At 49.7% G+C, this 25,185-nt stretch overlaps 1 protein-coding gene across 4 annotated transcripts in view; it reads right to left on the bottom strand.

The window, feature by feature from the left end:
• Positions 1-7,936: 7,936 nt before the first annotated feature.
• SSUH2 (ssu-2 homolog) overlaps positions 7,937-25,185 on the bottom strand; it is a 40,843-nt gene continuing 23,594 nt past the window's right edge. For 2 of the 4 annotated variants that reach the window (XM_073009906.1, XM_073009905.1), the window contains exons 3-12: positions 24,812-24,893; positions 24,393-24,522; positions 22,766-22,826; positions 21,518-21,642; positions 20,387-20,449; positions 18,326-18,411; positions 16,867-16,959; positions 16,183-16,288; positions 14,215-14,322; positions 10,560-13,814 (exon numbers count right to left, since the gene is read on the bottom strand). In XM_073009906.1, the coding sequence (XP_072866007.1) occupies positions 13,509-13,814; positions 14,215-14,322; positions 16,183-16,288; positions 16,867-16,959; positions 18,326-18,411; positions 20,387-20,449; positions 21,518-21,642; positions 22,766-22,826; positions 24,393-24,512 (1,068 nt within the window). In that variant the 5' untranslated portion in view covers positions 24,513-24,522; positions 24,812-24,893 and the 3' untranslated portion in view covers positions 10,560-13,508. Of the gene's footprint in view, positions 13,815-14,214; positions 14,323-16,182; positions 16,289-16,866; positions 16,960-18,325; positions 18,412-20,386; positions 20,450-21,517; positions 21,643-22,765; positions 22,827-24,392; positions 24,523-24,811; positions 24,894-25,185 lie in introns of all 4 variants that reach the window. The other 2 variants (XM_007985094.3, XM_073009907.1) reach the window with 2 other exon arrangements.

Here is a 25,185-nt window from a genome sequence, read left to right as displayed (position 1 = left end):
GTGAGGTGGAGATAATTGAATCATGGGGGCAGCTTCCCCACACTCTTCTCGTGGTAGTGAATAAGTCTCACGAGATCTGATGGTTGTATAAATGGGAGCTCCCCCAACACATGCCCTCTTACCTGCTGCAATGTAAGACATGTCTTGCTTCTCCTTTGCCTTCTGCCATGATTGTGAGGCCTCCCCAGCCATGTGGAACTGTGAGTTAATTAAACCTCTTTCCTTTATAAATTACGCAGTCTTGGGTCTGTCTTTATTAGCCGCGTGAGAACAGACTAATACAGTACGTGCTGGGCTGTGTTCTAAGAGCCCTCCATTAATTATGTGTATCTAGTCCTCGCAACAGGTCTGGGAGGAGTAGGTACTCTTAATACCATCATTTTGCAGATCAGCAGACCAAGTTCGCAGAGATTGATGAGACGGTCTCAGGGCTGGGATGAGGCTTAGCTAAGATTTATTCAAAGGCAAAAGTTGTTTTACAATTAATCATATACATGTTGTACGTGTGTATACATACACCATATCTTGCATAATATGCATTGTAAGTAATTCTAGTCCCACAGTGGCTGGCAGAGGGGAGGCTCACCCAGGGCTCTACTGGTCACCTTGCCCTGAGCAATGATCACGCACAGGAAGCTGTGGATAGGACCCTTACTTGCCTTCCAAAATGAAGATGTTTCTACTCTCAGGTGTGGCTAAAGAGGTTACCTGGGACCAGTATGAGGAAACTGCCCCCATGATTCAATTATCTCCACCTGGCCTCACGTTTGACACGTGGGGATTATTACTATTCAAGGTGAGATTTGGGTGGGGACACAGCCAAACCATATCACATACCAAGTACTCAGTAATTACTATTACTATTAATTCTTTTTTTTCAGATAAGGTTTCACTCTGTTGTCCAGGCTGAAGTGCAACGGCACAATTACCAATTATTTGCAAAGAGGCCAAGCTGGCCTTGGCAACAAAGCAACCTGGGGCCAAAACTCCTACTGAAGAAAAACAATCCACTTTCACCCAGCAGCTGCTGCGCTAGGGCCTCCCAATCACAGCCCTAGGCGACCAAGCTGCTCTCCTTACCGAGCCTCCTCTGACAGTTCCTGGTGGAGAAGAGGGGAGCCTGCTGTCGCTGTCAGCTGGTCTGCCCATTTGTCCCCTGGGCGCTGCTGAGGATAACACACGCACCAGCACACCGTGTAAACCAGCACATTGCGTTTCCACCCAGAATTTAAAACCAGGCAGTGGCCTGGCTCTGCACTTCCCGGCTCTATGACTTTTGGCAAGCGATTGAAACTCTCTGGGCTTCTGTCTCCTCATCTGTAAAAATGGGGATAGAAACAGTCCCTCCTTTATAAGCTTGTTGTGAAGACTTAGGGTCTGACACCTGAAAAATAGTTAGAATAGCGCCTGTAACTTGGGAAAAACTTAATAAATGTTTGCCATTATTAGTACCTGAAAGGATCCCTTAAAAAAGCAAGGAATTGGGACGGGGTCATGGTGCCCCACTAAGGGTAGGTTAGAGGAGTCACACAGGGCTTTGTAGTATGACAAGGTGGGGAAGAGACAAGCGTTCTGTCAGTAGAACAAAGTCTAAATGTTTTACTGGGTTGTACTGGAGGGGTTCAGGCTGTTTGAACCTTTAAAATGACTTTGGTTTCTTCCAGGTGTCTGCAGGCATCTGAAAGAAATGAGGAAGAAGTGCAGCATATCCTCTAGGAGCCCAGGACACCATCAGGGCCAACAAAGATCAGAGAAGGATGCCCCATGCCTGGAGCAGGTGACAGGGCAGAAGATACGCAGGCAGCAGCTGGGCCACCTTCAAGAGCAAGGCAGAGCACTGGGCCGCTGCAGAGAGCAGGGCTAAGGCTGCCACCCAGCTCCCAGGGGAGCCCAGCAGCTGAGCATGCCGGCTGTCAAAGCCTATCACATTCGAGACTTGAAGCATCACCATCCCCATTTCACAAGTGTGGAAACTGAGGCCCTGGGAGGTTATGTGTGGCTTCAGATGGCTCCAGAAAAGTCAGGCAGAAGCAACCGATCTGACCAATATGGAGGAAAAAAATGCTTAGAGATGAACAAGAAGGGTACAGAAGGCACTGGGATTCCAGGGGCTGGCTCATGGCTTTCTGAGACCTCAGATAGGCATGCGGGTTTGAAAGGCGAGGAAAGCATCAGTGAGGGAGAACACCCTTTAACAGGAAGTTAAGAGAGGTGATCTGAATCCAAATGTCATCTCTTCTGAGAGGCCTTCACCACCCTCTACAAGGGCAAAGTAATGCCCCCCAAAGCTTCGCAACCTCTGATTCCATTCATCCCTGGCATGTTCTGGGCTGGAGCCACAGCTGTGCCTAGAACTCAGCCCTTTGTGCTTTAAAGGATACAAATCCTGGGAGATACAGTGGCCTTAGGCAGGGCTATTTCCCAGAACAGAGCCTGAGCCAAGGCTTTCAGTGGGGGTCGTTTATTTGGACAGGGATCCCACGTACACTGTTGGGACAGCCACAGGTTCCGCTGAGGGCACCTGGAGCTCAGTCCCTCTGGGGAACGCTAGGAAGCACTCTAGAGCAGCTCTCCACGACTGCACCACCTGGAGAGAATCAACTTCCCACTCTCCCGTCTTTGGCTAAGGGTTGCTCCTACGGGCATCCCCTCCAGCACTTCCAACTGCCAGGCACAGTAGGCAGGAGGACGCCTTCAGACGGGGGCTCAAGGGCTGGCAGCATGGCTCCATCAGAGCATTCCCAGGAACAAGCGGCTAAGGCACAGGGCTGTGGGCACCCACCCTTGAATCGATCTCACGTCTGCTTCGCCCATCAACCAGGGAGAGTGAAGGCTCTGTAGCCCAGCTGCCCATGTCCAAAGCCCTGTTTCTCTCCTAGACCTGAGACCTTGACTTAATTTCTCTGGGCCTCAGTTTCCCCTCTGTCAAGTGGAGGGAATAATAATACCTCATTCACAGGACTCACATCTTGACACCTGTAAAAGGCTGAGAACAGCACCTGACACATGGGTGGTATTCTAGAAACATCTGCCGCTCCCTTAAAGACCAAGAATCCCCAAGGCAAGATCAGGGCCCTATTCACCTTCGTCTCCCCCATGCCTGGCCTAGTTAGTGCCCGGCAGAAAAGAGGCTCAGTTCAAGTTTGATGGATGGATGGATGGATGGATGGATGGATGGATGAATGAATGAATGAATGAATGAATGAATGAATGAATGAATTGGATTCAGGAGCTAACGTATTAACCTAGACCATGAACTTCCAGTCTGGCATCTCAAGCCTGGCTTTCTCAAAGACACTATAGTTCTCTGTGTCATCCTTCCTTTGGGAAGATAAAACACTTTAACTACAGCCTACAAATAACAGAAGACATACTAAATCCGTTTCTGAAGAAACTTCCTGGAGCCACCTCGATTTTCCAGAGGGTCTGGTCCTGTAAGGACACTCCATGGCCCAGGTACTGCTGAGAGGAAATTGGATGCAGGTGTTGCAGTCACCGGCCCTCGCTCCTGCAGGAGAAACGGCTCCAGCTCCGAGGTTTCATGTACGAGTGCCTGCTGCCCCCTGGCGCACCGAGTGAAAAGTGCCGGAAGTCTTGGAAACCATCAAGGTTGTCATTTCCACTCCTAGCAAGAAAAGATACTGAGGCAGTGCTTCCGATTGCAAAGCGCTTTCACATTCAGTAGCTCGTGTGAACCTTAAAACGGCCCTGCAAGGTAGCTAAGGATTATCTCCATTTCACAGATAAAATATACATGAGGCTTAGAAGGGGTCCTCCCATGGTGAGCTAAAAAAAATGACACGAGGCTGAGAGTTCTGATCCCAAAGTTCAACTATGCGTACTCTAAATGCCAATTCCCTCTTCTGACCGTGCATAAGAATCCTCTGAGGACACTGGGTAAAACTACAGAATCTCAGACACCGTTACCCCCAAATACCTAAGGGCGACTGAGAATCTGCATTCTGATGAGCTTTCTAGGTGAAGCCGGTGCAGTCAGGTCCCAGTATTTGGACTGGCATTTGGAAAGCATCACCTTCATCACATGGTCTCAGAGTCTGTGTGCGGACACCCCTCTCCCTCCAGTCCCATGCCTGAGGGTTTGACCTCTCCCTCCCAGCATGTGCCTCTCTCTCCCTGTGTCCCCTCACATAACACCTAATGTGGCTTGAGGACATGCGTGCCATGCACACTGTGTGCACAATTGCACTGAGTCCTCACTGCAGACCCGTCACTGGTCCCAGGCAAACAGAGGTGCCCGAGAGTTCACTGGTTGACACGCAGTCGAGCCAAGATGTGAGCCCCAGGCTGTGACCATGGAAGCCACACTGGGTGATTTGAAGTCCCACTGTCCTGTCTCCCCTAAAAAGTATTCCCATCCTGTGTCCCAGTCCCCTGAAAGTCTTACCTTACTTTCTGATTATGGGACAGAATATATCACTAAAATGACCGTAACTGATTTGACCTAAAAGATTCGTGTCCCCCCATCCACATTCCCACATCCCATCTTCCTTTTAGCTGGAAGTTTCAATTCCATCAGCTGATGAGAAAAAAGCAAAGAATGCCACAGGATCAAAGATGCAAAAAAAAGTAGCAACATGCTTCTGCAGCTTGGAGATCAGGATAGAGGGAGGGGCGTCTGAATCTGGATGCCCCAGGGCCCATCTGCTCTAGATATAAAACAGAAAAACCATCTGCTGCCCAGAGCACCCCTCAACAGGGCTCTACAGTGCTTTTCTCCTCAGTACGTGTGCCATTCTGAGAAATAAGCAGAAAATCAGATTCTGCCAAGGTTTTAATTCTTAAAAAAAAAAAGAAAGAAAGAAAATAAATAAAACTTTTGGGAGTGTCCTGTGGTCTATTAGATATGCAGCTCATCCCCCAGACTCACACATGTGGTGGCAGGGAGGCTCTGAGTGGCTCTACTCTGGCCGTGTTCAGCTGAATTTCTAGAAGCTGAGGGCTGGAGGTGAGCAGGGCCCAGGCGCTCAGGCAGGGAAGGGTTCTGAGGCCCCACGCACACCCAACCACAGCAGTCCTGCTTGATTCGTGTGATATATCTGAGAAGTAAACAGTGCCATAGGAAAGGAAAGGAAATATAAGATCCAACCCCATTCTTCACAGTGCAAGAAAGAGACCTCAGAGGTGAAAGGACTTGCTCAGGATTGCACAGCTGGTAGAGGCCAGGCTGGAATTAAAATCCAATATGCCTTGTATTAAATCAACATTCTGCACTTTTATTCAGGCTTTCAGTCATGCTTGCTGGCGTTTATTGACAGGCACCAGTGGGACAGGCAGATACAAGTCAAATGTTCAATAAATACAACAATGCATGTGCAATACAGCAAACATATGTACAGTTGCTGCTAAGATGTGAGCCCTAAAGGAAGGACATGGGATCTCACCTGAATAAAGAGCAAGGGAAACCTCCCCAGGGAAAGCATCTGAGAGCTGAGACGAGCTGAGAGATGAATAGAGGGGCACGGGACGGGAAGCCATATCTCTCCTATAAGCAGCCACTGCGATGCAGGAGGCCCGGATCACCAGCCCCCAGGAGAGGCCAGGGACCAGCAGCCAAGCACTGACCCACCAAAGAGCTCGATCCGGGGAGAGCGAGGACCCTTCCAGGTACTCAGCACCTCCTCATGCTGAGCTCTGCATGGCTGATCTCTTTTCATATCTTTAACTCATCCTGCAAAGCAAGTGCTATCATCCCCATCTCGCAGATGAGGAAACTGAGGCTTAGCCAGATTAAATGAACTGCTCAACATCTTAGAACTGAAAATGATCAGGGCCAGAATTTGAACCCGAGTGTGTCTGATTCCCAAACCCATACTCTTTACACAACCCCAGACCACTCGATGCAAACAAAAAGCAGAGAAAATGGGAATCTGAGGGTAAACCAACAGCATCCAAGCTGCTGTATCTAGCAGGTGCCTTCCTGCTGAGAAACATAACCCCACTTGGGCTGTTTGCCCTGACTGAAAAAACAGTTCTTTCATCATTCTCCATTTAAAGTTCTGCCCGTGAACTAGAAATTTAAGTCCACCATGTTACAACAAGGTGATCACATGCTGAGGGCCAGGGTACTGGGAACCAATGGCAGGGTATTGGGAACCACAAGAATGACAGGGGCCTAGAAGGAAGGGGAGGAAAACAACACTGGGGAGAGAAGTCCTTCCTGCTTTCAAAGAAGTGATCCTCCCAACTGGAACACACACACACACACCACCCCTCCCATGTACGCACACCACACAAACTCACACACTTACACCCATGCACACACCGTGCATACACACATTCAGGACCACATGCCTCCCCTGAGCCCTGCAGGAAGGAAGCCCAAGGTCAGTCCAAATTTGTATTTGTAATAACCAGAGCGCAAAGGCACAGCAGCCCTGCAACCCCAACAAGTACGGGGAAGGGAGGTGCAAGGCTCAGGAGGGAAAGGACCCAGCCCCAATCGCTCCTCTTTGGCATAAGATGTCATTTGGGATAAAGCACACAGAAAATTCCAGAACACCATCCTGGAAGAACCCAGCATTTTTTGTCTGCCTCTCTAGTGGACAGGTGATGTTTCTGCCTGCAGAGTTTCCAGTTGCCTTTCAGATTTGGGCCACGCTGACAGAACTTAGCTTGCGGGAGGGTGTGGTCATGTGACCTAGGTTGACCAATGCAATCACTACATTCCCTGGCCAGTGACTGGGCATGTGACCCAGACCAAGCCACTGAGAGCCTTCCCTGGGAATTTCTGTGGAAGTTAATTAGCAAATAAGCTTGTAGCATTCTCTTTCCTGGGTTCACTGAGTTCATAGGATGAAATTCTAGAGCTGCTAGTAGCTGTCTCACTACCAAGGCAGGGAAAGCCTGCCTGAGAACAAAAGCAAAAGAGAGAAATGCTTATAGGACAAGGAGAAGACAGGAGGCAGGAGAGATCGTGTTGGAATAAAATTGTTCAAATCCCTGGGTCCAGCTATCCTGAAGCTAGTAAACTTGATTAAGGTGACAGAATTCATCAATGACCTGTTTCCTGTTTAAGTCCATTTGGGTTTCTGTCATTTGTAAACACCACCACCAACTTAAGTCTTGGGCCTTTTCATCTGGTACAGCTACCTGACTCTCATGCTGAGCCTTTCGCTTTCTTCTGTTTACATATAATGCTTCCTATTATCCTGAAGACTTAGAAAAGAGACCTCAGATCTTTGCAAAACCCTCACTAAGCCCAGCAGGGCTCTGGCCACCTAAAAGAGACCCTGTGATTGTTGCTGACTGGTGAAGATGAGAGCTCATGTTCCCCTTTGACAGAGTAATAAAGAAAAGGCAAACCACATGGGTCTAACGTTATTCTAAAACAAAACTGAATCAGGCTCAGAGCCACAGTCCATGGTGGCCAGTTTTAGGATTAGAGGTGTCCTTATGTTCTATTCTCTACCCCTAATGACTTCAACTGAGTCTAGGGCTATACCCTAACAGCCAAATCAGCCCTACGATAACAAAGAGAGGCAGAAATAGCAAATTAAGTCATGTCCTGGCTTCAGTGAATGTCATGAAAACAGATGACACTGGAAGGGAAAACATGCAGCAGTCGTCAAATGGCCAGCAGACCCACTCTCCATCAGAACTAAGGATGCTGCGGCTCATGGCTTATCGCTGCTTTCTCTCACTTGCCGCCTAACAGGAACAGTGGTCCTTTGGGCCCATGTTGTTGCAGCATTTTCTTTTTGGATTCACAGACCAATGGCGCATCTGGGCTATTGAGCCTCAGCCTCAGCATACATGGTGCTTCCTTTTCATCCTAAAATCAAATTCATAGGCTAGGCATGATGGCTCACACCTGTAATCCTAGCATTTTGAGAGGCTGAGTCAGGAGGATTGCTTGAGCCCAGGGGTTCAAGATCAGCTAGGCAACGTGCTGAAACCCCATCTCTGCCAAAAAGGTACAAAAATTTGCCAGGCATGGTGGCGTGCACCTGTAGTCCCAGCTACCTGGGAGGCTGAAGTAGGAGGACTGCTTGAGCACAAGACGTGGAAGCTGCAGTGAGCTGTGATGGAGCCACTGCACTCCAGCCCGGATGACAGAGGCAGACCCTGTCTCCAAAAAATAAAATAAAAATGATGTATAGCCTACTTACATAACAGATGTTTTTAAAACAGGAATTTAATGCCCAGATTATAAATGTACATACAGGAGCAATAAAATACAGAGGAGCAATTGGAAGAAGGTAATTTTTTACATACATGTGTTTCAGTTTGTAAATGCTCAGGCACAACCACATGGGGAACCACAATACCTTCATCAGTTATGCCCACTTAGAACACACATTTGGACTTAAGAAAAGTAAGATGATCTGAAGTCATTTCAGATAAGACATATAGGAAAAAACAAAAAACACAGGTGAGCACTAAATAAAAAATAAGCATTACATTAAGTACTAACTGATAGGACTTTTGTGTATAACTGACATTCTGCACGAAGGTCAGTGTGTTATGTGCAAGTCGTGTGAGATGCAGAACAGCATTGCTGGATGCCTGGCCTTCCTAGACTCTGTGCACTTAGTGTCAATGGTGTCACTTCTAATCATTGCAACAACCAAGAGCTGTCCCCCCAGTTTGTATCATGTGCCTGACAGGCAGAAGGCTCCCCTTTGAGAACCACACAGGTAGGCCATGGGGGTGGGAGCAGGGGCCTCCCAGACTTCAGCGTGATGGATGAAGATGAAGTGAGGTCTTCCTTGGGGAATGCTCCCTCTTCCCCCTGCCACCAGCAGGTTCTGTCCTTGGGACCAGCTGCTGCCCATGCAGCTGACCCAAGGTCATACCCTGACCCAAGGGGATGCCTCGTCCTGCCCTTGGCCTCCCTGACATACTGAGCTATGGAGTGAGCAGGAGCTGAAATCTGAGCCTGGAAGGTTTGCTGAGCCCAGGCTTCTCCAGGTTCATCTCCCTTTGCTTCTCTGTCCAGTTTCCCCTGGGCTTCTGTGTGGTCCCAAGGGAGCTAGAACCCCCTAACCCCTGCTGTTCCTGCACGAAGCTAGCCACCACGCCATTAGCCAGGACCCGCCAGTGTGTGGGGTTCCTGTGGTTCAGCCAAACTTGGGAAACAGCCACATGCAAACAGGACGCAGGAAAATCAGGGTTCAGCAGTAGTGGGTGAGGATGAGAGTGCTTATTTCCGTATTATTTATCGGTGATGCCCTGGGGGATGGCCTCAGTCTCCCCAACCTCCCTCAACTACTAGGCCTGTTAAGTCCACATCCAGATAAGGGGATGTGGGGATCAAGAGAGGGCACCAACAGCCCTCTGAGGGGCTGCTTCCTGAGGCCACTCCCTGCTATAGCAATCCCCTTCTCGGTGTGAGGCAGGCATCATGAGATGACAGAGGTTCTCTGGTTACCCACAACCAGATGCACAGCTACCTGCCTAGCCCAGGACCACCTCTCCAAAGCTGATTCGGCATTAGGACTGCAGGGCATCCCCTCCAACCCCACCCCCGACCCAGCCTTACACCACCAGGTGGGAGCTGCTGCCTGTGATGGGTGCACAGAGCATCAAGTTCACATCTTACTCAGTGGGCAGGCTCTAAGGTCAGCCTGTGATGTAAAAAACTGTATCTATTCGAAAACACTCTCCAAATTCCTTGTATAGACACCACACTAGAGATTGGCATGCAGACTCTTGGTCCATCCAACACAGCTGGTTTGTTCTCCAGCTGTGAAACGGATCTCTATTTCTTCAATTGGGATGTACATGAGGGGCACACACTCTCAGAGCTGCCATCTTGTGAGGAAGCTCTTGCTGCATGCAGAGGTCACGTAAATGTGCTCCACCTGACAGCTTCCCTACTGGGGTCCCAACCACCAGCCACCATCAACCACCAAATATCTGAGTGAACCAGCTTTCAGATGATTTCAGACCCCACCCTTGAGCAGCCCCAGGCTTTGAATCTTCCAGGTGAGGCCCCAGATGTGACAGAGCAGAGATAAATCATCCCATCCTCACTGTGGCTGTGTCTGAATTCCTGATCCACAGAATGGTCAGTAACATATTGCACTTTAAGACTAAGTGCACTATGTATTGTGCATTAGGACGAGATAATTTGTGTGTATCCTTAAACATTTCAGTAACACTCAGATCGTCAAGGGGCTCCCACTAGAAGAAGCACATCAGAACCAAGACCGACAAGGGGAAAAGCAAAAGACCGACAAGGGGAAAAGCACGCCTCATCAGGGCATTAACTTGGAGACCAGAGGCAAAGACCTTGCCATTTAAATTATTTCTCTCATTTGTTCTACAGGAATGTGTGTAGCTGAATTCTTGTAGGTTAAGCATATGAGTGATGGATTCCACCACAGGAGCTGCATAAGGAGTTGGAGCTTGATAGATGATAAGCTGGTTTTTCTGGAAGGATGTGCCAGGGTTTGTATGTGATTGTCCAATGCAGCCAACAGTGAACACACTCAGAGAGCATCGGTCATCCTCCTTGGCAAACATGAATGGCAGGCTCTGGGGACAGCTGTGCTACATCACACGATGGTACAACCACAGCAATACCGCTCAGGATAGTCCACCGCATACACCTGGTGGTCAGTGCCATAGATGTAGTAAACATAAGTCTTTCCTTGGTACCAGTAGTGAACTTCTGTGAGGGGGATCAACTCAATAGTCTGGCGCTAAGGAAACAAATAGCCAAGGAAAATGTCAGTGTTCTGTTCAAGTCACTCACCTGCTCAAGAACTTTCAGTAGCTCCCCACTGTCTGTGGTATGAAGATCCTGCTCTGGAGTTGGCATTTGATATGGTTTGGCTCTGTGTCCCCACCCAAATCCCACCTTGAGTTATAATAATCTTCATGTGTCATGGGGAGACCCAGTGGGAGGTAACTGAATCATGGGGGTGGGTTTTTCCCATACCATTCTCATGATAGTGAATAAGTCTCATGAGATCTGATGGTTTGATAAAAGGCAGTTCTCCTGCACGTGCTCTCTTCTTGCCTTGCCTGCTGCCATGTAATATGTGCCTTTGCCCTTCCTCCACCTCCCACCATGATTGTGAGGGCTCCCCAGTCATGTGGAACTGTGAGTCCACTAAACCTCTTTCCTGTACAGATTACCCAGTCTCAGGTATGTCTTTATTAGCAGCATGAGAACAGACTAACACAGCATTCTACAATCTGCTACAATATGCCTACAATCTACCTTTCTAGATGTATCTCCTACTGTGCTCCTTCACACGCCCTAAGCTCTGGCCAAAACTAACTTCTCATCTTTAGCTACCATTTGATTCTAGGTTTCACCAAGTGGGGACAGGCATCCCCAGGGGAGTTTCAGGGTGTATGGAAAGTCACCAGCCAAGTAGGACAACTTCCAGAAACATTAATTTTTAGATGGAGTGCTGGGGGACAGTGGAGGAAAAAGTCAGTTTAAACATGTATATATTAAAACAACCACAGAGGCATTAGGAAGTGGTTTATAACATTTGAATAAAATTTTAAGATGAAACATTGACCCGGAAGACATTTGAAAGTTTAGTGGGCTGTGCCAGGCTATTTTCAGGATGGAGACCTCATTCCCTCCCACAGGGTGGTGCTAAGTCGCTCATTCTCTGGCCCCTTCTCTGAGCAGTTACTCAATAACTTTTTGCAATGATGAGGCCCTAAATGGAAACAGCAGCCTAATGTTGGGAGCAAATATTAGGCTCCCCTCTGCACTGGCTTCTGGTGCTGTTTTGTTATTGGCAACTACACTACATAGTTGAGGTAGGAATGTTGCTTCTAATCATTTAAGCCAAGCTTTCTTGTAGACTTACTGTGGGCCAAGCTCTGTGCAAAAAGCCCTAAATTCTCTTCTGCCCAAGCTGCTCTCCTGTCCCAGACTCAGATTTGGGGATCCAAACCCAGGGAGAGGTGGCATGATTGGCCTGGGGTCAGGCCCTCTTTACTTGCAGGGAATTCTTCCTGTTGGGAAAAGAGCTCCAAGTCCTCTTGCTGTAGTTGATGGCTTGAAGACCCTAGGGAAGAGGCAAACCAGGCCTGGTAGGGGCCTGAGGCTGAAGCCACCTGGCTGCTTCGACTTCTCTCTCCATTTTAGAAAAACTGCCCTGGCCATCCCTGGAGATCTGGGCAGTGGGGGTGTATTTTGAGAGGGAGGCCCCTGTTCTGTCATAAGAGAGGCTGAGGGCAGCACAACATTGCAGAAGGAAGAGGGGAATCAGAATCAGGGCACGAAATTTCCACACAGCTTTCCGTGTGATCTTGTGCTCCGGTTCTCTAGGCCCCAGTTTCCTCATCTGTGAAATGGGAATGAAAACTCTTATTTCACAGAGTTATTGAGACAACCGAATAAGACCCCAGTGATTGAGTTTTCTTCATATGCCAGAAACTGGAATCCAAATGACAATTTTGGAAATAAAAGGTGGAAGATGCCTCTTGAAATTTCAGTGCAAAGGACCCCAAATAGGGACTAAAGGGCACAAGGAGATGGGAGTCAATGTCAGTGCTCAGAAGGCCTGGACACTGAAGTCAGGACTACTCTTGTTCCCAGAATTTTCTATTAAGATCCAATGGTGAGCATGGCAATACCACCAACCCCCACCCCGACCTCTGCAACCCCCCTGCCTCCATCTGCTTCTGGCTCAAAAAGTCTCCAGGTTTGAGGCCACAATTTGCTCAAGACATCAATTGCCATCAAGTGGTCATGATGTAATTGGCTGTTTATCTGTTTGTGCAGCTCAGCCCCCGCAATAAGCAGATTCCAGGTCTCAGAGTCACGGCCATGGCCAGGAGATGTAATTTAGCCACCTATGCCCTCATGGTTGGATTTCTGCTCTAACTTCGCCATCTTGAGTAAAATATTAGCATGAATCTTTGTCTACAGCTCTAGGACCAAAGGCAAAATCAGAAAAAAGATTCAGAAAAGTGACCTCCACTCCCATTATACTCCTTTTTAAAGAAAACTGTATTTGCCCCCTGGTTTGCCCTTCCTGGCTCCAGAATTTGTTTACAATGGCTTGTATTGGCAGAGGCAGGGCCTCAGGAGACCTGAGTTCTAGTCCTGGACCTGCCACCAACATACTGTGTGACTTGGGACAGGTAACTTCCCCTCCTTGGGCCTCAATTTCCCCAGCTATCAAAATATTGAAAAACTAGAAGGTTTCATCTAAAAATCTGGACTTCAAACAGTCTGGAAACACTGGGTCTTGTGCCTACAGAAAGCTGAGCATTGACCGGCCCCTTTGAATGAGGCTCTGTCACCACCTCCTTACTTCCTGGCCCTGGTAGGCATGTAAGTTTGCAGTGTCTGAATTGCTTGATTTCTCAGTCCCCTTCCAGCTCCAAGATGATCCTTATTCATTTAGATAAAATGCATCTTCTCTCTCCTACAAATCAGGGAGATGTGCAGAGAGAGAGAGAGAGAGAGAGAGAGAGAAGGGGAAACGCTCGTTGCAAAGGGACATTTTGAGCACCAGGTGCCAAACACATTAAGAGGGTTTTGCTGCAAAACCCTCTGATGTGCTTTAGTGTCTTTTTTCGCAGGTGAAGAGAGTGGCTTTGAAGGAGGGGAGAAGTGGCTGGCCCAGGATCATGCTGGGATTCAGGAAATGCAGGATCTCAGCCCAGTCTGCAAGGCTCCCGTCCTGGCTGCTGAGTCCCACTTCATGCAGCTCCAGCAAAAGCATGTTACCAGGCCAAACTCCCACCTTAGGGCGCCCTGGCAGGCTGCAGCAACAGCGTAAGGGGCCGCTCAGGGCTGCTCCTGGGGATGTAGCAGCCACCACCGCCACCTTGTGGCTGTCAGGATACAGCAGCCAAAACCCTAGAGGCTGGGAGAAGACAGGGCTGGGGTTTGGGAAGTGCCAGGGCCTCAGAGGCAAGCCGGGCCTGTGACCTTCCATCTCAAGCTTATCCTTCCCCTATCTGAACACCAGGGAGTCAGAATCAAAATCTCATGACACCACATTCGTGCTTGAAACCCTGCAATCGCTTCCGGGAATAAAAATGCAAACTTCTCCCGTGGCCCAGGGTCCTTCCTGCCTCTGTGTCTTGCAGGCCCTGCTCTATGCCCTGGGGCCTTAGGTCAGGCCCTAGCCCTTCCCAGGCTCCTCCCCCGGGACCTCCCTCCCTTCCACATCCTCATCCTTCCGCTCTGACATTCTCAGGAAAGAGGGCTCAGCAGCCCAGGAAGAGACATCAGAGCCAGATGGCCCCTCACCCCCGGCTCACCTGCTGCAGGACGCGGGCACGGGAGGCCAAGGCAGCGCTGTGCTCTGCAATGCCCCTCTGGGAGGCCAGCGAGATGTCCCGCAGGGGGAAGTCCACGATGGGGTACACCTGGGGGAGAGAGCGAGATGCGGACCACCTGGCTGCTGCACCTGCAGCTTTGGAAGTCAATGGGGCTGGCCAGAGTCAGAGCCAGAGAAGAGGGCCGAGAGAAGGCCCCATATGGTGGTCTCAGGAATTTCAAAAACAGGAAAACAGGGGCCTGCAGTCAGAGAGAGAACCCTATCACCTGCAGCCCACTCGATCCCCCAGCTGTGTGCCTCCTGTGTACCGCGCATCGTGCTAGGTGTGGGGCAAGGCAGTGACCACAGCAGGTGTGGTCCCCATCAGTGTGGACTCGTGGGGTCTGTACATGTGTAGCAGAAAAGGAACTCAGATTCATTTCTCATTTAAACATTCATACAGCCCACTAAGGGTCAGGCACTCTGAGCTGCGGATACAAAATGAACCACAAGTAAGCCCAGGTGCTTGCACTCAACCTACAGAAAGTCCAGGCACTGGGGCATCTCCTCAGTCCCCAAAGCCCCCACATCCCCTTCTGCCAGGCTGGAAAGCCTTCCACATATTAAGAGCGAGCATAGTCCTCCCCTGGGGCTCCCTGTTCTGCCCCTCATTGTAGAACCGTGGCCCCTCCCTCCACCCTCCTTCTAAGTGTCCACCTGGGCCCAGTGCTGCTGTGGACGCTGAGGGTGAGACAGCAGTCAGAGCTCAGCACCAGGCAGGGTCAGCTCACAGAGCTGCCAGCAGCCATTGACGCCTAGGAATGGGCCCCAGTCTGAGCTGAGCACAGGGGGAGGCCTCTAACTCAAATGGAAGAGTGAGGTACAGGGCTTCTGGTGGGGGGATGCCTGAGGTGAGCCTTTAAAAAGCCAAATTACTGGAACAAAGAAAGGGGCTGACATCCCTCCGTATGATCTGAGGACCCCACTCTGAAGTCCCACTGAAGCCAATCTCGCTGCCAAGGCCAACGGCAAGAGTGAGTAAACCTTTTCTGCTAAGAACCAAATAGTAAATATTTCAGGCTTTCAGACCCTGTAGTCTGTCATTACCCAGCTCTGCCCCACCATCAGGAAAGCAGCCATAGACAACCTGTCAACAAATGGGTGGAACTGTGTTCTAATAAAGCTTTATTGACAAAAGCAGGCAGTGGGCTGGGTGTACCAAGCCCTGGCCCACAGGACCCTCTCCTCTGGCTGAAGGCACCTCTCACTTCTGAGCTCCTAGCTCTGCCCTGTTCACTGCCCTCTGCCATTCCTCAAGGCCTCTGCCCCACTGTCCCCTCGCTCCCACACCACAAGGTCCACTCCCCAACTGCCCTGCGTCCAGGTCTGTGCCCAAGGTCACTTCCACTGAGAGGCCTTTCCCACCTCCAGCTGGAACGACACTGCCACCCCTCCCTGCCCCTTACCCTGCCTGAGTGTTTCTCAGTGCCCCTTCACCATCTGACATTGCTATAAAAGTGTCCATCATAGTCCCCTCACCAGACTGTAAGCTCCATGAGGGCAGGGTCCTTGTTTTATTTGCCATGGTCTACCCAGGGTCTAGAATAGTGTCTGATAGAGGAGAAGGGTCTCAAGGTTTGTGGAAGGAAGCAGGGGATGAGGGAGGAAGGAAAAGAGTGGGGAAGAAGGTAGGAGGGAGGGAAAGAGAGAAAGAGGGTAGGAGGAATGAAGAATGGCAGATGGTGGGGGAAGGGGAGGTGGGAAGGACAGAGGGTTGAGTATGTAAAAGTCAAAAGAAAACTGACAGCCCCCGGGCTCCCCATAGCCTCATCCATGTCTGGGGAGCTCTGCTCTTACCCAACCTGTCCTTCCAGGGAATGCAGCCTGCACACACAGCCAGCAGCTCCAGGCCCACGAGAGCGGAGGAGGAACCCAGCTTCCTTTGTTCCCATCCACAATGCCCTCTTACCACTGAGTTTTCATCCTTAAAGAGGTTTTCTCCTTTGGCTTTAGCAAGGAGCTCCCTGGGGCAGTTGAGCCGATGTTCAGACACAAACTCAAACAGGCTGTTCTTCCTGGAGGGAAGGAGGATGAGGGATGAAAGCACACAGTGTGGCAGGTTAAGAGCACGGCCTTTGCAATCAGACAGACCTGGGGTTGAGGGCTTGAATTGCTACTGGAGGGACCTTGCAAGAGTTCTGTAGCCTCTCTGAGCCTCAGTCTCCTCGTCTGTAAAATGAAGCTAGTAAGGATAGTGACAGTTCAGCTCCATTACCTCATTTCATCTTTGCCTGCAAAGCACTTAGCAAGGTGCCTGACACAGGAGAAACCTTCATGCGTGGAAGCCCTGGCTGACTTAGGGATATAGCAGGATGCTACGGCTCTCTTCCTACAGGAAGGGCTCCGTTGTCGAGTGGCTGCTGCACTAGAAAGTGATGATGGCAGAATTTGAACTCAGGTCTGTCTGTTCTAAAGCCAGTCGGCATCCCACAACCCCACACTTCCTCTTTCCAGGGAATTCTCCCCCTTCTAAGTCCTGGCAGGTTCTTGCACTGTGAAAGCCCCAACCAAGCAGTTTCTCTGCAGAAACCAGTCCAGGGTTCAGTCCCTCAGCCACCCCCGCGTGCCACAGGATTGAGACACTGCCACATACCACATGATGACCAGCTGGATGAAGTGCAACAGCTTCTTCTCCCCCTTGCAGGTGGCGCAGGTCTTGTTCCCTCTCCCTGAGCAGGTGCTGCATCTGAGAAAGGCACAGAGTCAGTACCCCCAGATCAGCTGCAGGTCCTGGTGGCTTCCAGAGGCTCCCACCCGCACCTCCTTCCTCCTGAAGGTAGACTGTGGTGGGCTTGCATTGTCTGTTCCTGCCCACCGCCTAGTCCTCCTTCTGCTGGCAGTACCCCAATATCCCTGTGGGGACCACCCTTCCCCCACCCAGCTCACATGGCTCTAGGGCCTACCCAACCCCTTCTGTGACCAGCTTGGGACCAGGGACTGGCCAATCATCTTATTCCATGTCCCTGGTCTCAGTGGTTGATACAAAGATGAGCACATGACCCAGGCGAGTGCAATGAGATCTGCCCCAGGATGTTTGTCAGGACTATTGGGGAAGGGACATCTTTTCTCCTGGGATTAGTAAGCGTGGAGCTACTGGTGGTCTCCTCTGCCACTACAAGGAACCCCCTGCCTGAAAATGAAGCCCACACAAAGGAAAGCAAAGTGAGAGGTGGAGATAGATTTCTGGTGGTGGTGTTTAAGCACCTGGATCCAGCTGAGCCTGAAGCCATCCCTGAAATATACCCCGGTCTTCACTCTTACCTAGGCCTGTAAATTTACTTTTTGCCAAAGCCAGTTTGAATTGGATTCCTTTCACTTGCAAATGAAAGAAAAATAAGCATCTTTTTCCCAAAGACCGTCTCTACCAACCACAGTGGAAGGTGCACCAAAGCTTCTCCAACCGGCTTGTCAGAAGGATGGCCTGGGCTTTGGTGAGGCAAAAGTATCATTAACCAACCCAACCTTGAGTATTTTCACTCCTCATGGTTTCCTGTTTCCCTTAAAAATTTATAAATACATTAAAAGATAGGATTTACAAAATGCAATGGCCCAGTGTTTGCAAAGCTGTGAGCAGCGGTGAAGTTTTGTTGATTGTTTAGTCAATCAACCAAATTTCCTTGACTCCTCCTCCCCAAAATGAGTTATTCAGACCCCAAAATGAGTTATAAATAGGAGCTTGCCCAGGACCTGATCCTCACAGAGTTAAAAATCTGGCCTTTCAGGTGGTTTTTGATATTCACTTCCCCACCCATTGGTGGGAGAGGTCTCCTTTCCTGGTAAACCCGTCCCTGTCTTTCCTCCCTGCAGTGCCTCTTTCTTCTCATCCTTTCCAAACATATATCGCGTGACAAGTTCCAGCCTTGTCCAGAAATGCCAGGCCTTGAGAAAAGCTCACCTACTCTTCAAATAACCACAGAGCACCTACTATGTGCAAAGCTCTGGGGACACAGCAGTGACGAGACAGACGGGTCCCTGTTTGCCTTTCAGACGGGCAGGCAATGAACAGCCAGAAAGCAAGAGCACTTCACCGTGATGCTGGGAGATGCTCCTACCTCTGCCTGCCGGACCCCGCGCAGAGCTGACACCTCCGGGACTGCTTAGCTTTGCGCTTGGCTCCACAGCAGGACGGACACCGCACCTGCAGACACACCACTGCCTCAGCCCCCACCGGCCTCCCAGGAAGCAGGGCCAAGGGCATCCCAAGACCTGATTCAAATCCCGGCCTGGTGACCTTCCTCCCCCTGGGCCTCAGCCCCTTCATCTGCAAAATGGTACAGGGTGGACATGAGGTATCTTTGGATCCTTCCAGTTGCAGCTTTCAAAGACTCCACTCCCTAAGATCCCTGTTTCTTCTGAGACATCAGCCTCTCCTGCCTCTTCTCTGATCCCCACAAGCCCCGAGACTGGACCCCGACCAAGTGTTGGGAGGAAGCTGGGACAGAGGCACTGGTCAGGGGCCTGGCACTAGAGACAGGAGGCTCCTTTTGAGAAATGACCCCAGAAAAGGCCTAGGCTGTGCTCCCACAGTTGGCTCATGTGGGCTCCAGATACATTCCAGGGAAAGCCTGAGGGAGGTGGGAGGGGAGGAAGGGACAGAGAAGACAACAGGGAGGGAGCCTGGGAAAGCCACTTGAGGTAGGTGGCAGAAGTGAGGACTCGGGAGGAGAGAGAAAGGCCAGGCGAAGGCCATTACTGGGACCCACAGGCAGTGCGGGAGTGAGCAGGGGATGCAAACCCAGTAGGCGAGGGGTGAAAGGTCTGGTGGAGAAGACAGTTCAGGGTAGGCAGTGTCAGAGCATGGCCAAAGGATGAGGTTCAAATCAGGACAGCATGTAACATGAGGAGTTTGGTTAATAGGCCTGAAGGTTTCTGAAAAGACAAGTAATGCCATGACTAATGCCACTGAGGGGCCTGTGCTGGGTTAAATAGTGGCCCTTCCAAGTTCAAGTTTACTGGAATCCTAGAGTGGGACTTCATTTAGAGACAGCCTTCGCAAATGCATTTAGTTAAGATGAGGTCGTATGACCAGGTAGGGCCTAAATCCGATGATGTGTTCTTATTAGAAGCCCATGTGAAGACAAAAAGCCATGCAGGGAGAAGGCTGAGTGACAAGGGAGGTGGGGACTGAAGTGGCACAGTCACAAGCCAAGGAACACCAACGACAGCCCGCAGCTGCCAGAAGCCAGGGGAGTGGAAGGGGATGGCTTCCCTCTCAGTGCCTCCCGAAGAACCAGCCCAGCCCAGACCTTGATTTTGGACTTCTGACTTCCAGAACTTTGAGATAATAAGTGTCTGGTTTTTTTGTTTGTTTGTTTGTTTGTTTTTGAGACAGTCTTGCTCTGTCACCCAGGCTGGAGTGCAGTGGCACAATCTTTGCTCACTGCAAGTGCCGCCTCCTGGGTTCACGCCATTCTCCTGCCTCAGCCTCCCAAGTAGCTGGGACTACAAGTGTCTGCCACCACACCCAGCTAGTTTTTAATATATACTTTTTTAGTAGAGATGGGGTTTCACCGTGTTAGCCAGGAAGGTCTCGATCTCCTGACCTCGTGATCTGCCGGCCTTGGCCTCCCAAAGTGCTGGGATTACAGGCATGAGCCACCGTGCCCGGCCGTGTCTGTTGTTTTAAGCCTCCTATTGGTGGTCGTGGCTTATAGCAGCCAAAGGAAACTAACTCAAGTGTCCTGTTTACTTTGTCTCTCCAAGCCTTCCAAACTTTACCTGCTCAGCACCCACCACCCTGTTCGACAAGTGGAGTCACTTGTTGGTTTCCCTGACTAACAGGGACTCCCTGAGAAGAAGAACCCCAGGCCTTGGTCCTCTTACAGGACCTAGAGGCCAGAGCCAAGCAGGTATTCATTGTATGTTGGTAGATGGATAAGAAAAGAAGAGAAAAATTAAAATCGAACTGTCAAAGTGAAAGTGTCATTAGAGACCACCCAATCCCACTTTTTCGTTTTATAGATGGGAAAATGGAGGCCCAGAAAGGGAGGATGATTTGCCTGAGATGACACAGTTGCTGCAGGGAGCCCCAGGCCACCAGCCCAGCCCTCTGTCCCCAGGATCCCCCACCAACACACCCTCACTGACTCACCAATGGTTCACAGATGACTCACCGTGCCCGCCCCATGGCAGCCGCTGCACTTGTACCGCCCACGCCCGTGGCATTTGTGGCATTCCTGAAAGTGCAATGCTCTCTTAGGATCTAGTTTCCCAAGGGCCACTTCTCCCAGACCCATGACATCACCATCTAAACCGGAGGTGCAGCGGCTCAGGACTAGGATAGGTGGATGGCGCAGGAAAGAAATGGCCGTTCCCATTTGACTACAATTCCAGAAGACTTGACTGCATCAAGAGATCATGTCACCATTTCCTCTGAGCCCCAGCCCAGTCTGGATGCCAACAAGGGGAGACGTGTTCTGGGAGCCCCACATCCTAACTCACACTCTACAGTTTCCTACCAGGCTGAACCACAAAGGCTGATGGCATTTGCCCATAAAGTAGCTAATGTGGTCTTTGGGAACAGAAGTCATTGACAAATGGACAGGATTTTTGTGAAATGCAAAGAGCTAGCTAATAGTATTTAATCACTAATTTAAAATAGCCTTGCCACCCTTGAGAAAGGATTAGAACACTTTCTTGACCTCTCAAAATCTTCTTTGTCTTAGAACTCTATAAAAACTCACAGAGCAAAATTACACCCTTAAATCCAGTCCGAAAGTGTAAAACAGGCAGCAATTGGAAGAGAACACAATATGAGCTATCTCATTCATGTTTTTGTAATCCACTAGGCTTCTCTCCCTTCACGCCATGATTATAGGTCCATTAAGCAGGAGGGAAGTCAGATTCCGTTTCCTAACTGACTCTCATGGAAAATCCCAGCAGAGTTTTAAGTTTTTATTTTATATAAATTTCATTCAGCACTCCAGCTGTTTAAGCTAAAATAAATTTTTTTTTAAATGAAAACCACACTCAACCGATCTAGGAATATCACTGCTCACTAAAGCTGGTGACAATTTGTAAATCGAATGATCTGTTTGCTGCCTGAACATTCCCAGATTTGCTTGGAATTTTATTTGGGACTACATTCCATACACCAGGTTTTATTAAATTATGTTTATTTATAACCAAGAAATGAAGCACTGGCCTGAATTTTGGGTTTCCCTTTAAAGGATGAGTTTGAGGAAACATGCAGTGCCTGGAAAGCCTCTCAGGGAGAAGGGCAAGTACTCCAGTAATCGTCTTACCTTGACCAGTGATGAGTGAGGGACCTGGAACTTCCTGATGTCTTCCTGAAACATCGGGGGAACCTGAACCTTGATGTCCCAGAGCCTGGGGGAGGCGCCTCTTTGCGGCCCATCTACAGGGTGGTCTGATGCAGAAAGGGGTCATTGTAAGAATGACAAAGGGCGGCAGGGATAAACTTTCATTTATCCAGCAAACAACAGGGAGCCTTCACTTGGTACCAGACATGAGTCTAGATCCTGGGGCTACAGGGATGGGTAGTCAAAGTCCCCTTGGAGGCAGTGATTAAGCAACCAAAATTTAGAGAGAGACAGATCTGGGTTTGACTCCTGGCTCTTTTATGTCCTAGCTGCTTGACTTTAGAGAAGTTTCTTACCCTCTCTGAGCTTCCATTCTCTCATCTCTAAAATGGGGATTGTCATGGCACCTACCATACAAGATGGTAGTGAAAATTAAATGGAAGAATGTATATAAAATTCTTAGCACCAGGGCTGGCACATCCTGAGGGGCTGACAAACAAGAACTGTCATCATTATCATCACCGTCCCCTTCACCATCCCATCCTCTTCCTCCTGCTCTGTTCAAGGAGACAGACAGGACCATCACAATAAGATGTGATAGGATGTGATGCATGCTTTGGACAAGAGTTTCACAAAGGGCTCTGAAAACTCAGAAGACTGGCCCATTCTGCTGGGAGGGGAGCAGCAGGAGGAGAAATCCTGAAAAGCTTCTTAAAAGAAGTGATACATGAGCTGAGTCTTGAAGAATGGACCTGAGTCTTGAAGAATGGACTGGTAGAGCAAACAGGTAGGACATAGGTCTTCCCAAATAGAGAAACTTAGGCTTCCAGTGGGGGCTCAGCAGAAGGTGGATGGCAAGGGGAATGGGGAGCACACGGGCTTAGGGGCTTAGGAGGAATTAGGGGTGGCATGAGGGGGTAGGCGAATGTTTAAACACACATGCTGCTTTACAACCTGGCCCCATGTGGAAGCACCAGACTGCAGCAAAAGCAAACATTTGGCTTTTTCAGGACCTCCTGCCTCCTGGGCAGGAAGCATTTACTAAGATCAGCACTGGAAAGTCTCTGAGATGAAAGTCCACCCTCTCATTTTGCAGGGAATAAGGAAGCCAAGGCTCCAAGCAGAAGACCATCTTATTTAAGATGAGTGCCTGAGTCAAGTCCTGATATTTTCCACCAGCACCCTGACTTATTTGCCCCCAGTTAAACTAATTTCAGACAATTCACTTACTAGTAAAGGGTTGAAATGTCCACTCGCTTATCCTGGATTCACTAAAGGTCTCTAGTCGATACTAAAAGGAAAAAAACAGCATGTTCACATTCGTGCCCCTTATGAAGGCAGAGCATTGTGCAAAAAGAGGAAGCTCTTCCCCTGCCAGGGCTCAGTGGGGAAACTGAGAGATCCAAGCACAACACCCTCGGCTGCTGGAACTGGCTGACAACAGCGATTTCTGTTCCACGTGCCCCCAGATGTCTGCCGGGAAGTCAGCCAGCCCCAGGAAATCTCCCCTGACAGGCTCAAACTGGAGCTAATTCAGTTCCCCATGAATTTATACAAAGATTCTATGAGACAAGCTTCAAAGTAGTAGCTGTCTTTGATAGAAGGAGGCCCCTGGAATCTACGGCTTTGAGATTTCCCTTGTGGAGGAATTTATCTGCCTGATATCAAAATCTTCCTTCTTGATCTTCATCCACAGAGTGACAGAATGGGAAGAGGTCTTGGACATCCCTTGCCCTCTCCTTTTACATGTGAGTAAAAGAGGGCTCAGAGAGGTCAGCTGAATTGCTCGAGGTCACACAGCCACACAATGGCCACTTCTTCCAGATTCCTGCTCTAACCACTGCCTGCAAGGCTCATCTGATTTCTGTGCAATTATGTGCTACTCAGAGGATGGCTGGATCAGCAACACTAGAAAATGTGAATGTAAAAGCTGCCCCTCTGCTCTGTCAATAGAGGAGACAGAAGTGCCTGCCAGAGGTAGGACTTCCCTGCAGCAATGAATAAATAATTTCTTGGCACAGTCATGATTTGGGGGAGGTAGAGGGAGCTGAAGTCTAGTGGTGGGTAGATGAACCTTTCTCAGCCCATCTCTTGTAGAAGTATGGAGTGAGGACATAGGCTTTGAGGCTACCAAATCTGAGTTTGAATCTCACCTCTGTCACTTCTAGTTGCATCTTCTTGGGCAAATCACTTTGCCTCTTTAAATTTCCAATTTCTCGTCTGTAAGCCAGTGACAGTGATGCTACTGTGTAGGGCAGCCATGAGGATTTGACAAGGCGTGTGTGTAGCATGCGCTCTATGATGCCTGGCATGTTCAAGCTTGTCAGTGGTGTGTGCTGTCACCTGTCCTTTTTTCTTTTTTTTTGAGTTGGAATTTCATTCTTGTTGCCCAGGCTGGAGTGCAATAGCACCATCTTGGCTCACCGCAACCTCCACCTTCCTGTTTCAAGCAATTCTCCTACCTCAGCCTCCTGAGTAGCTGGAACTACAGGCATGCACCATCACGCCCAGCTAATTTTTGTATTTTTAGTAGAGATGGGTTTTCACCATGTTAGTCAGGCTGTTCTCAAACTCCTTACCTCAAGTGACCCACCTACCTCGGCCTCCCAAAGTGCTGGGATTACAGGTGTGAGCCACCACACCTGGCCTGACACTTGTTCTTTTTATTATTACTCATAGCCACAGACAGGTCAAGTTGCAGATGGGATTCAACATCACCACCGTTCACACTCACACACACTGGCCCCAGGACTTCTTTCCCCTGGCTGCTACATCACACAAATAGCCCACCACTGTCCCAAAGCTCCCAGCCCACCAGCCCCTTGGCCAAGGCCCCCTAACAGCTCTGGCCTCTTACCCTGCAGAGGGTCTGCTGATTCAGCTCCCGGATGACGAGGTCTCCAGCTACTGTGCTGCTGTAGCAGCATTTAGAGTTCACAAAGCTGAGGAGGGCTTCCCGGGCCACCTCCTCTGTCATCACAGGGACTCTGCAGGGGACCAAACAGAGAGGCAGGGACTTCTGGGAAGGGCCTGTGGGCTCATGCAGGCCAGCCAGACTCCTCAATGTGCAGGTGAGAAACTGAGGCCACAGTAGTGGTAAAATGTAAATCCCCAAACCCCATCCCTGGAGGATCTAGTGCAGTAGGTCTGGGGTGCAGAGGGTCCCCTCCAGGGATCCTGATGCACTGCCAGGGCTGAGATCCTCAAGGAAGGCTCCTGTGTGGCAAGAGTGACCTAAGAAATGCATGCAGTCACACAGCACAATCTGAAACTCACCTGTGTTCCAGGAATGAGGACCAGGACCTTTGCTCCTGGGGCCTCCCCAAAGCCTCCAAAGGCGGGAAAAATGTCTGTCCTCCTGGAGAAGGGAAAAGTCAGGGGCTGGACAGCCCAGGCCAAAGGAACAAACACTTGTGTGATGGAAGAAGGAAAGACTGATTGAATGTGAGAAAGAACAGATAAAGAAAAAGTGATGCATTTAATGCATCTAATGCAAAAAGAATGGGGACTCCAAGACCAGCACCATCTAGGTCTTAGAGGGACCTGTCATGGCCATGGACTGTTCATAGACAGAAAGCCTATGCCCCATTGCTTCCTATTTCCACTTACCCATGAGGAGGGGCTTCCCAGGGTCCCCGAAGGGAAAGGGG

The sequence above is a fragment of the Chlorocebus sabaeus genome, chromosome 22, assembly GCF_047675955.1.
Source record: "Chlorocebus sabaeus isolate Y175 chromosome 22, mChlSab1.0.hap1, whole genome shotgun sequence".
Lineage (NCBI taxonomy): Eukaryota > Metazoa > Chordata > Mammalia > Primates > Cercopithecidae > Chlorocebus > Chlorocebus sabaeus.
This window is presented reverse-complemented; position numbering and strand designations above follow the sequence as displayed.